We start from the raw sequence: 13121 nt of genomic DNA, 5'->3' as shown, positions 1-13121 counted from the left end.
TACAGTTGGACGAAATGACTGGGACTGCAAAAGAAGGAAACAAAGACGTCGGGTCATCAGGTGGAACGATAACGCCAGGAACGGATCAGATGGAGCCAGCAATCCTTCCGACCCTAGACGCTCCAAGGAAAGCTGTCATGGCGGAGAGCCCAGAGACATTTGTCATCGCGACGAACCTAACAAGCCCGACGAGCACAGAGGCGACACATAAATCCGCGCAACTGACCCTGCTCAGCAGTCAGCCCGTCTCCAGTATAGACGAGTTATTCCGTGGGATACTAACACGCCTCGACCAGCAGGAACAACGGACTAACACTCGGTTGGACGCACTTGCCGCAACACAGATTGGCTCTCAGGAAGAAATCAATCATCTCCACGCCGTCCGGCAAAACCCGGTAAGTTTCCTCTCAGCTGCAACGACGCCAAGACCGCATGCGCGAACCGGCGGATTCGAGTGTAACCCCACCTCGCGCATCGACGAGCAGGACGACGGGGCGAAGGACGCCGAGCTGAAGGAAATTAGAGAGAAAATGCAAGAAATGGAAGCGATATACCATAAAGCGACGAGAAAAGCACCCGAGGTAGATCACATGCTCGAAGCGACTCAGCGAACTCCATTCTCTAGAAGACTCGTGACCACACCAGTGAAACAAGCAGTTAAGCCAAGGCTGGGCTACTACGACGGCACAGCCGATCCACGAGACTTTTTGCTTTCCTTTGGGGTAGCTCTCGGCCCCTTGCAGTTCAGCCCGACAGAATATGATGCCGGAGCATGTCAAGTCTTCGCCGAGCACTTGACAGGTACTGCGCTAAGTTGGTTTTTGCGACTCCCATCTGGATCGATTGACAGTATCAAGGATCTGATAACCGAGTTCTTGAAGCAATTCTCCGTTCTGATAGAAAATAAGAACTCCCACGCCGACCTATACGCCCTGACTCAAGAACGTAATGAATCACTTCGATCCTTTATTGGATGTTTTAAAGTAGTCGTCGTCAATATCTCAATTCCAGATGCCGCAGCTATCGTCGCACTCAAAAATGAACTTTGGTACAAATCTCAGTTTAAGGAAGAGCTGTCCCTGACCCATGTGGAGACAATAGCTGACGCTCTGTGCCGAGCTGCGAAGTTTATCGAGGTTGAAGAAGAAAAGGTTGTTAACGCTAAGAAGCACGCCGCAGAAACTGACGTCACTACTAAACAACCAACAGTCGTAGCTCCAAAGGTCGAGCACGTTGAGCCACAACAACACTTTACTCGGAACAAAGATTGAACTCGTCGGACCTTCGCGATCGGTGAGAATAAATACATCCGGCAGGAAGGAGGTGAAAACAGTACGACTCAATACTACGATTTCCATCGAAGTACCACCCACGCAACCGAAGAGTGTCGTTACCTCCAAACGATCCTGATGGAGCGGTACAAAAGGGGGCAATGGTCGTCGAGTCTGACAGAAGCAAGACAGCCCGATCCGAGAAAAACGATACCAAGCGAGCCAAAAATATCGTCCGAAAATTTGTAAAGGATTCCAAGACGCTCGCCGACCAAAATGAGGATGAGTTGGAAATTCCAAATGATGTCAATAATGAAAAACGACAACGCACAGATCGTAAGCCTGACTAACGTCCCCCAACAATAATACGGATAAACATGATTATGGGTGGGCTAGCAGGGTGCAATGACTCGGTCATGTCGATAAGGGACTACACCAAGAAAGCCAAAATGAAGAAATCCTAGCCATCGAGGATCAACCCCGAAAATACACTGATATCCTTCAACAATAGCGAGCTAGAACTCCTGATTGTCAAAAGTGAAGTTACGAGAATCATGGTCGACACCAGGAGCTCGGTGAATGTAATCTTCAGAAACTTCCTGGCACAAATGGAGGTCGGCGAGAGTGACATCAAGCCAGAGTGCCACTCCTTAACCGGTTTCGACGGAGATCATATCATGTCACTCGGCACCATTGATCTTCTGATCTTCGTTGGGGGAATGGCGAGGTATTTCTGATTGGCCGTCATCAACAAACCAACTATCTATTATGTCATCCTTGGAACCCCGTGGCTCCATAAGATGAACGCAGTCCCATCAACGTACCATCAATGCGTCAAATTTCCAACCCCAAAAGGCGTGTATACATTGCGCAGAAACCAGTAGAGCGCGAGGACCTACTTCTTGATTGAACACAAGATTCGCACGGTGAAAACGTTATAGCAACCAATGCAGCGGGTCGGTGACGACAGCTTATCACCGACCGATGGGAAGCCGACTCCGATCTAGCAGGGTGTCGCTGCAACAGAAGAAGTAAGCATTGACGAGACTGATAAGAAACAATGTGTGAATATCGGAACAGAGATAACTCCAGCCATGCGCAACGAGCTTATCCTTTTCCTCAAAACAAACGTTTCGACATTCGCATGGACTGTGACTGACATGAAAGGAATCAACCCGACCGTTACCACTCACAAGCTCAAAGCCAATCCAACACATAAGCCAGTCAAATAGAAACGACGCAAGCTAGGTCCCGAAAGATCGGAAGCAGTAAATGATGAAGTCAAAATCTTAATGCACAAGGACGACCAGGAAAAGACGTCATTCATTACAGATAGGGGAACCTATTGTTACGAGGTCATGCTCTTCGGCTTAAAGAATGCGGGAGCAACTTACCAACGACTAGTCAAAAAGATGTTCGCTAAGCAACTTGGCAGGACCATGGAGGTGTACATAGACGACATGCTCGTCAAGTCACAGCGTGCCGGCGACCATATCACCCACCTCTGACAGTGTTTCGATACTCTGAATAAGTATGGGATGAAATTGAACCCAGCCAAGTGCACTTTTGCAGTCAAATCGAGGGAGTTTCTCGGCTACCTGGTAACTCGGCGAGGCATTGAAGCAAATCCAAAGCAAATCAAGGCGATCATCGACCTACTATTGCCAAGGAATGCCAGAGAGGTACAACGACTAACTGGACGAATTGCCGCCCTGAATCGCTTTATATCCATATCAACAGATAAGTGCCTGCCATTTTACCAACTCCTTTAGACCAAAGGAATGTTCGAGTGGAACGAAGCCTACCACGATGCGTTCAGTAAGTGGAAGAGTTACTTATCGACGCCCCCAATCCTAGCCAAGCCGGATTTTGGCGATATCCTGTTCCTTTAAATAGCGTTCTCTAGGTCGGCGGTTAGTGGAGTACTCGTCAAAGACGACCGAGGAGAGCAGAGACCTATTTTCTATGTAAGCAAATTCCTGGATGACGCAGAAACTCATTACCCGACGGTCGAGAAGGTCGCCCTGGCAGTCGTCACATCAGCAAGGAAGCTCCGACCGTATTTTCAGTCACACACCATTGCCGTCTTGTCCAACCAGCCCTTACAATCTATATTGCACAGTCCGAATCAATCCGATCGATTAACGAAGTGGGCAATCGAGCTCAGCGAGTATGATATCGAATTCCGCACCCGTCCAGCCGCTAAGTCACAAGTATTGGCCGACTTCCTAATTGAACTACCATTAGGCGAAGCAAAGCCAACGCCCACCGATCAATTGAACGGACAGTGGACCCTGCATGTCGACGGTGCATCCTTACACCTTGGTTCTGGCGTGGGAATCCGACTAACTTCTAAAACCGAAGAAATCTTGGAGCAGTCTTTCCGTCTTCGGTTCCAGGCAACCAACAATGTCGCCGAGTATGAGGCACCTATCGCCGGGCTTAAACTCGCTAGTGGAATGCAAATCAAGCGAATCTGAACTTTCTGCGACTCTCAACTCGTCGCCAATCAGTTTAGCGGCGAATACGACACTACGAGTGAGCAAATGGCTGCATACCTTGACGTCGTCAGGATCCTGTCCAAGCGTTTCGACGAGTTCGAACTCATAAAGATCCCCAGAGGGGACAACGCTCCGGCCGACGCCTTAGCTGCACTCGCTTCAACATCAGACCCTGACCTTCGGCGGATTATCCCAGTGGAGAGCATTGACACACCAAGCATAGAAGAAACTCGAGCAGAGACCTGCCTTGCCCTTCACCAGCCCAACGAAATCAGGACCACTTGGCAAACCGCAACTTTACGACGGCAGTTCGAGCCTCCATCGGACGACGAAAAGACAGACTGGCGAGTCGAGATTCGCGCATATCTCGCAGACGGCGACGACACAGAGCGAGTCATGATGGAAACCCACGAAGGAGCCGGAGGTAACCATTCAGGAGGCTGAGCCTTGGCACTAAGAATTAAGAAACATGGCCATTACTGGCCGACAATGATATCCAATTGTGAGAAGTTTGTGTCCAAATGCGAGAATTGCCAACGGCACGCCCCCATCATTCATCAGCCGACCGAGCTGCTGCGAGCTGGCATAGCTCTATACCCTTTTATGCATTGGGCGATGGATATTATCGGCCCGTTACCCTCGTCCAGATAAAAGCGCTACATCCTCGTCCTTACAGAATATTCCACCAAATGGGTCGAAGCCGAATCCTACGCCAACATCAAGGCCAAAGACATCCAGCTCTTTGTATGGAAATACATCATCTGCCGTCACGACCTTCCCTACGAAATAATCACCGATAATGGCTTGCAATTCATCTCCCTGCAATTCGAAGACTTCTGCGCAAAGTGGAGAATCAAGTTAAGAAAGTCAACGCCAAGGTACCCACAAGGAAACAAACAGGCCGAAGCAACAAATAAAACTATACTCGACGACCTGAAGAAAAGGTTAGACGCCAAGAAGGGTGCTTGGGCCGACGAGCTTGACGGGGTACTTTGGTCCTACCGAACGACCCCACGGCAAGCTACCAACCAAACTCCATTCTACCTGGCCTATGGGATGGAAGCAATGGCGCATGACGAGGTCGGCAATACGAGTCTTTGACGAACAATGCTCATACAAGACACCGCACTTAACAGCCAGATGCTTCTAGACAGACTCGACGAGTTGGAAGAAGAACGCGAGAAGACATTTCTGCGAATTCAGAATTATCAGCTCGCCGCGGCCAAATAGTACAAAGAGAAAGTTCATAACCGACACTTTGACGAAGGGTATCGCGTCTTGGGGAAGGTCTTCGAAAATACTACCGAACCAAACACCGGAAAAATGGGAGCTAACTAGGAAGGCCCATATCAAGTATCCAAGGTCGTCCACCCCGGCGTGTACGAGCTTCTAACAATGAGCGGCGAACTTGTACCCAGATCTTGGGACTCTATGCATCTAAAGCGTTACTACTACTAAAAAAAACTAAGCTCGGCTACACTTAGCTCGCTGTCTAGAATTTTGATTATCTATGTAATGTGAACTACGAGCGGCTTGATCCCTTCTGACCGGAGGGTACGTAGGAAGTCCCGTATACGGGACACAGCTGCCAATAATATAAAATATCTTTCGACCATCACAAGTTCGCCAAAAAAAATTTCGAATATTTTCCAAGGCCATTACCTAAACCCGAGTTGCAACTCGCAAAACAGGGGTAAGCCGATCATCACAAGTCGCACCTGAATTTCTTTTTTAAGCTGAGTCGCAACTCGCAAAATAGGGGTAAGATGATCGTCATGAGTCGCATCTGAATATCTTTTTTAAGCCGAGTTTCAACTCGCAAAATAGGGGTAAGCCGATCGTCATGAGTCGCACCTGAATTTCTTTTTACCAAGTCGCAACTGGTAAAACAGGGTAAGGATAAACCAACAATCGCGCGTTGTACCTGAATAGTTAAAAGACAAGAGCATAATATAGAAATCGCGTTGAAAATTAAACGAAGGGTGCCAACCCCTAGCTCGGCAATAGTTCAACACAAGAGCTGACCCCATTACGGCACATACCCTAAAAAAAGGGGGGGGGGAGAAGAAAACATAAACAAGATGAGTCAACACGCACGATGAGTTCACTCGTCAATCCCTAGGTCGGCGTTGGAAGGTTCATCGAATTCCAGTCCGCCGAGCGTCGCCTGCCAAAAGCGACACGATTCCTTCAAGGTAGGAGCAAGCCCCCTCGACACGACTACTTTCACAAAAGTAATGATCAGTGCTCTCCAATTACTTGATATACCGACGCAACACGTCGACCCGAGTTTGGAAAATGTCGAGCTCCGCGCGATCCTTGAAAGGCCTCCTGCCAATGGGTTCAAGGTCACTTTCTTCGAGATCAGGAACTTCCACTGCGGCCAACAACGACTCGCAGCGAGAGCGTTCCTCGAGCAGTCGGTCCCATCTCCATTTCGGAAGAAAAAACCCATCATCGATCAGAAGCTCAAGAAGTCCCACAGTCCCGTCCACACGACAAAACTGGAAATGACGCTCGAATATACGACGTGTAGCTACGATATAGTTCCTCAGTCTCTGAATCCGAGCATGGTAGTACTCAATCTCCGAGCGAATCACATCGTCGGATCTCACAGCGAGTCGCTCTCGCGCCCTCCTCAACCACGCCGACCTCGTTGTTACCGACATTGGAACAACCTTGCTCGCCTTACCAATGACTTATATTAAAAAAGGGGGGGGGAGAGGAATGAAATATGTAGAGTTTGGAGAGCTAATTTATAGAATGAGAGGTGCGACTTCCTGAGGGCGATAAGACCAATCAAGCAAGCCTCGAAAATCACAACCCATTAAATGATCAACACGAATCTTTAAAGCTAACGGGTTTAAAAGAGGCTAACGTAACAAAACCAATTAAGTTCCAAGGGAGCCGACCCCCGGAACACGGCAGCTACGGATTCAAAGGGAGCCGACCCCCGAACACGGCAAGTACAAATTAAAAAAAAGGGGGAGCCGATCCCAAAACACGACAACTTAAAAATTTTCACAACGAAGGGAGCCGACCCCCGAACACGGCAATCTAAAGCTTACGGTAAAAAAAAGGTGGGAGCCGACCCCAATACGGCGAAGACCCTATAAGACCAGACCGACGACCGGTGAATCCTCCTTGCGTTCCTCGGTGGAGGCTTGTTCGTTTTGCTCTTTTCCCTGAGCAAGGACCAGCCCGCCATCCCCTTCTGCCTGGATGACGACTTGTTCGTCCCGTCCTTCCACCTGAGCGATGGCTTCATCACTATGTCCCTCCACTCGCCCATTCCCGGGGGTTTCCATCGCTAGAGCACTCCCCTGCGCCTCAGTCATCTCCTCCTCCTCGTCGCTGGATGCCCCATCCTCGAACTCATGATGAATTTCCTCGTAGCCCGGCGACCTGACCCCTTCCACCTCTGGCAGGGGAGTAGCGAAACACGAGGACACATCGAAGTCGCCATCGACGATGTCGGGAATAAAGACCTGTTCATTCTCCTTCTGAAGTTGAGCAGCCACGTCGTCCACCTTCTCAATAACTCCGTCAGCCAAAAGAGAGATTTGACCATCTGCGACGAGTGTCTCCAATATACGCTTATTCCCAATGGCCTAGTTATATTCCAAGAACTTCGGGCGCAAAGCTTCAAACGCATCAGCATAACTCTTATGCTTCGATAAAAGCCTCTGAGCACGACCGGAAAGATAGCGGTAGACGGAGATTTTGACATAAAGACCATAGTCTTCTCGACGCACCCGCAACCTCTTTGTTTCGGCCTCCAGTGCCGCCTTAATCTCGTCGTATGACGACTCAGTAGTCCCCAGCTTGACCCGAAGCTCGTCCCTCTCGGCCACTAACCCGCTGCAACTTTGTTCAAGTTTCACAACTTGTTCATTCAGCTTTCGATTCGAACGAAGGGCCTCTGCTAGTTGATCTTCGAGCCACTTCACCTTTTCAGCAGCAGGGTCGGGACGCTCAGCAGCCGCAACCTCTAGCTCGCGGATATCATGCTTATAGCGGGAAACCAAACAATTGATCGTCGCAATAAGCTACACGATAGGCCAAAGGATGATCCAAATATCATGGAACTACTCACAAACCACAAAATAACCAGTGCAGAAAACAAACCTCAAAGGATGTCTTCGCGACGTCGACGACCGCATCCCTCTCCTTCAATCGTCTCATCGGCATAAGATTCCCCATCCCAAAATGAATTTTGCAGAACAGCTCGGCGCAGGATGGAGAATTGTTCGAAAAAGCACGGGCCACTGTAGTGTAACGAAAATCCCATTCGTAGTCCGACCTCCTCTGCCTTTTGTTTGCATCAGGAGCAGACGAGCCTGTTCGCATCAGGAGCGGACCAGCAACTTCATTGCTCTTTCCTAAAGAAAGCGGATCGACTGGGACAACTTGACGATTGGGAGGCAGAGGTGAAGGAGGTGCGACCTGTTTTCCCGCGCGAGCAGCGGCTAGACAAGAGTTTTAAGACGAGCCGGCCTTCTTTGCCACCACAAGATCAGACGACAGACCCTCAGAACGCTCGCGCGGACGAGGAGGATCGAAGAGCAGCGTAGATGACGTTCGGGTGGTTCGTCGAAAACGAGCGGAAACGTCTGGAACCTCCAAGTTTAAACGACCCATTCTTGCTAATTGACAAGGCAGTTTAAGAAAAAAAAAGACGAGCTCGGCCACCCATAAATCGCTCCGATACTTATTTGTTGGTTTGGAAGTTTTTGCTTTCGGTTTTGAAGTGTTCTTCACCGATGTCTTCCCTGTCGCTCGACCAAACGTAAGGGCCAACCGACTTAATCTTGTCAACCTCGGCACGAAAAGCGGCACGGTAAGGAAGCAGACACCTCGGCACAGAAACTGCAAGACGACAACTAAGTTAATTACGATAGCATGAGACTGAAGTAAAAAAAGGGCTACAGAGAAGGTCGGCTACCGGGTGAAAGATTCCACCCAGAATATCAAGGAATGGAAGGATCTTCGACGACCCCCGGATCCACTCTCATAAAGAAATACGATCCAGCCCAATTATAAGTCTTCCCCTTCGTCCCCTGGACGAGTACTAGCCTCCTCTAACTAACGTAATAAACACCCGATGATTTATTTTGGTTTGTGGCAGTAAACCAGGTGAGTTCCTTGAAATGTTCAACCGAAAGGTCGATTTCCACTGCGTCGGCCAAAATAGAGATACTGACCGCATTCCGAAAAGTCGCTATTGCAAATTGGGATATCGCCATCTTACGATTCGCCAAATATGACATCAGGAAAGCAGGAAGGGGAAACATGATTGCGCACTCGGTGAAAAGCTTCTCCGAGAGATAGATGTAACCCTCCGGAACATCCCAAGGACGTTCATCTTCATCCGGAATAATAATATGAGGAAGACGGTACGACTTCCGGATTTCACGCGCGTCAGGAACCGTACATGATGATTCGACCTCTAGCGTCGAAAACTGAGAAGTCTCACGCGCGACCTTTCACTTCCTCAAATCTTGTCCTGAATTACCATCCCCAACAACTGAAATTTGAAATCTGAAACCCCTCGACGAGCTGAGGTCTCACGCCGAGCTACCAAGAAGAATGCGAGTCCTTCGGGCAAAGTTCTCCACCTAAAGACTACGAACTGAAGGTGGGAGAGGAATACAGTTAGGGGTAGATCTTCACCCTTTAACAAAAGGCTCGGCCCATAAAAGGCCCAAATAAACCTCCAAAGAAGGAGGAGTATTTTGGTCTTTTCGGAGGACGAACCGACACATTTCCCTATAAATACAAAAGTACAACATTCGAAAAAAAGGGTTGCACGAAAAAGGAAAAGAATACGGACAAGAAGTACACGATCACTCATATAAGGTCTTAAATCGACGAACTCGCAGCTCGTCTTCTGTATTAATCTAGTCGTTTTAGCTCATCTAATTTACATTGTAGCCCATCCTTTTGTGCCTCGACACCGAATTATAAAGAGAACTTCGAACTCCTTTTTACCGAACTAAAATATTCTAATTATGACCGATTTGGACATCAACATCTTCCAACTCCATCTTCTTACGATCCTGCCACCACCCGCCCAGGTTCAGCTGCTTGCTGAAGTCTCACTAACTCCACGCATTTTACATCAAAATTATTTCTCGCCTTCCACATTTCTCTATTTAGTAAAACAAAAGGATCGGACGATGCCATTTTTTCCACAAAGATTTCAAATGAAAAAGGAAAAAAAAAGATAATAAAATTATAGAACTGCGATATTGTGAAAGAGTTTTCTACTAGTTGGAATGTAAAACCTCTTCTAAACATCCCTATTTATAGTTGGAAAAAGGTGAAAATATATGGGTTGCGTACTTAACTCTTCATCTACGCGACTAATTACACAAACTTACTACTTCCCTTACAAGTCTTAATATGGTTCATCAAGGCAATAATTTCATTTTGGAGGCTACGTTCTTTCTATTTAGAGGTGTCTTTAGGAAAGAACCACGATGGTTGTTTTATTTTTAATATATAAGTGAATTCTCTAATGAAAATAAACGGAGACGAAAATAAATTAGACTTAACTTTACCTCTCTCTCATCCCACCGACTAGAAGACTAATTTCAAAGGCGGTTTGAACTAAGTTTGTTTTTTCTTGAACTAATTTACCATATTCGATATGCAACAATGGTTGTGACTTAGTGATCAACCACTATTTTTAAATATTGATTTTCTTGTAAGTACCATTGTACCAATGTTCTTTTAATATTCTACTCAAAAGTATTCATTTCGGTTGGGAACGAACAATATGTATATGTTGATTATCTTCTGTAAAAATTGTTGTTAATACATATAATGTGCCAATATGTATAACCCACATAAACTATGCGCATAAGAAGGGAAAACAATTCATAATTTATGGAATTTATTTTTATTATCTTTTTTGAATTTTTTTTAATCTATATCTTATTGAACCAGAACCAGATTATCTTTGTTAAACCAAAGATTGAGAGAAATACATAACCATGTTTAATCATTTAAAATATGCAGAAGATGATAAACTCACCATAGTTTTGAGACAAGTCAAGTTCTCAGTGAACAATTTTTGGATTCACGCTAAAAGGAATCCCTATATTTACCTCTCTTTATTTTAACCAATGAAAATTTGACACATCATAATATATTTAAGAACCTATTCATTTACCTTCTTATAAAATCAGGAAACAAAATCTATATTATAAAATTAAAAACTCAAACCGTATTTTTATAAACCCAATCGATATATTATTTCATTCTAATTGTAAAATTTAAATCCTAATCATCTCATTTGTAAACACAAACCGACATATAATTTTATTCTAATTGTAATATATAAACCCTAAGCATTTTATTTGTAAATCCAAACCGACATATAATTTCATTCTAATTGTAAAATCTAAATCCTAACCATCTCATTTGTAAACTTAAACTAACCTATAATTTTGTTCTAATTGTAAAATCTAAATCCTAATCATCTCATTTGTAAACTCAAACCGACATATACCCATTAAACCGTCCAAGGTACGGTGGAGATGGACGTTACAGTTCTTCCCCACTTAGAACAGATCCGCCCTCGAATCTAGGCTTTCCGTTTTGATACTTCCTACTACTCAAACCATTTCTTGAAGTTTACCTTCATCACCTCTTCTGGTTCCCAAGTAGTTTCTTCTTCTCCATCACAATCCCACACTACTTGAATCAATTTGACCTTTTTCTTCTGATTCGTTCTCAACTTTCTTCCTATGATTCGGACTGGTATCCCAATGATAGTCAAATTCTCTTGTAAATCTGGTGGAGGCTCGGAGGTAACATTCTCCCGGTGCGTTATGCATTTCCTTAGCATGGACACATGAAACACTTTGTGAAATGCAGCCATCGCCGGTGGCAACTCTAACCGGTAAGCAACTGGTCCGATTCTTTCCAAAATCCGGTACGGTCCCACGTACCGCGGGGTGAGTTTTTCGTTCAAGGCTGCACGGTTCTTACCCTTGTAGGTAACTGTCTTGAGATAAACCATATTCCCGACCTGAAATTCTAGCTCTCTCCGATGTTATCCGCATAGCTCTTCTGTCGGTTTTGTGCCTCTTTCATCTTAACCTTAAAGACTTTGATTTTTTCAGTTGTTTCCTCGACAAAGTCCCTGTCATAGATACTTCGCTCCCCCACTTGCGTACTCTCTAATTTGCATGTTTTAAACATCCTTTTTTGTCTATATTTTGCATTGTTTATACCCTTACCTTAGCATTTTTAGGTCATTAACTGTAGAAATTCGCATTTAGGCCATTTAGGGTGTTGCATTCTTGCATTTGCATACTTTGGATGAGAAAGGTGCTTTAGAGCCTAAAATGGAAAAAAACAAGGTCAAATCCGAGCATGTACCCGAAGGAGCTATTGAGTATNTTTCATTCTAATTGTAAAATCTAAATCCTAACCATCTCATTTGTAAACTTAAACTAACCTATAATTTTGTTCTAATTGTAAAATCTAAATCCTAATCATCTCATTTGTAAACTCAAACCGACATATACCCATTAAACCGTCCAAGGTACGGTGGAGATGGACGTTACAGTTCTTCCCCACTTAGAACAGATCCGCCCTCGAATCTAGGCTTTCCGTTTTGATACTTCCTACTACTCAAACCATTTCTTGAAGTTTACCTTCATCACCTCTTCTGGTTCCCAAGTAGTTTCTTCTTCTCCATCACAATCCCACACTACTTGAATCAATTTGACCTTTTTCTTCTGATTCGTTCTCAACTTTCTTCCTATGATTCGGACTGGTATCCCAATGATAGTCAAATTCTCTTGTAAATCTGGTGGAGGCTCGGAGGTAACATTCTCCCGGTGCGTTATGCATTTCCTTAGCATGGACACATGAAACACTTTGTGAAATGCAGCCATCGCCGGTGGCAACTCTAACCGGTAAGCAACTGGTCCGATTCTTTCCAAAATCCGGTACGGTCCCACGTACCGCGGGGTGAGTTTTTCGTTCAAGGCTGCACGGTTCTTACCCTTGTAGGTAACTGTCTTGAGATAAACCATATTCCCGACCTGAAATTCTAGCTCTCTCCGATGTTATCCGCATAGCTCTTCTGTCGGTTTTGTGCCTCTTTCATCTTAACCTTAAAGACTTTGATTTTTTCAGTTGTTTCCTCGACAAAGTCCCTGTCATAGATACTTCGCTCCCCCACTTGCGTACTCTCTAATTTGCATGTTTTAAACATCCTTTTTTGTCTATATTTTGCATTGTTTATACCCTTACCTTAGCATTTTTAGGTCATTAACTGTAGAAATTCGCATTTAGGCCATTTAGGGTGTTGCATTCTTGCATTTGCATA

General features: G+C 45.5%; 1 protein-coding gene across 1 annotated transcript; it reads right to left on the bottom strand.

Annotated features, from left to right (window-relative positions):
* Positions 12415-12825, bottom strand: LOC104744041. The gene has a single exon (XM_010465067.1). It carries the CDS (start codon positions 12823-12825, stop codon positions 12415-12417), a length of 411 nt encoding a protein of 136 aa, XP_010463369.1.

The sequence above is a fragment of the Camelina sativa genome, chromosome 14 (assembly GCF_000633955.1).
Source record: "Camelina sativa cultivar DH55 chromosome 14, Cs, whole genome shotgun sequence".
NCBI classification, from domain to species: Eukaryota; Viridiplantae; Streptophyta; class Magnoliopsida; order Brassicales; family Brassicaceae; genus Camelina; species Camelina sativa.
The sequence above is the reverse complement of the archived record's forward strand: the minus strand, read 5'-3'. Positions and strand labels throughout refer to the sequence as shown.

Coding starts and splice junctions, on each gene's coding strand:
- LOC104744041 (XM_010465067.1), bottom strand. CDS start 12,825: ATGGTTTATCTCAAGACAGTTACCTACAAGGGTAAGAACCGTGCAGCC.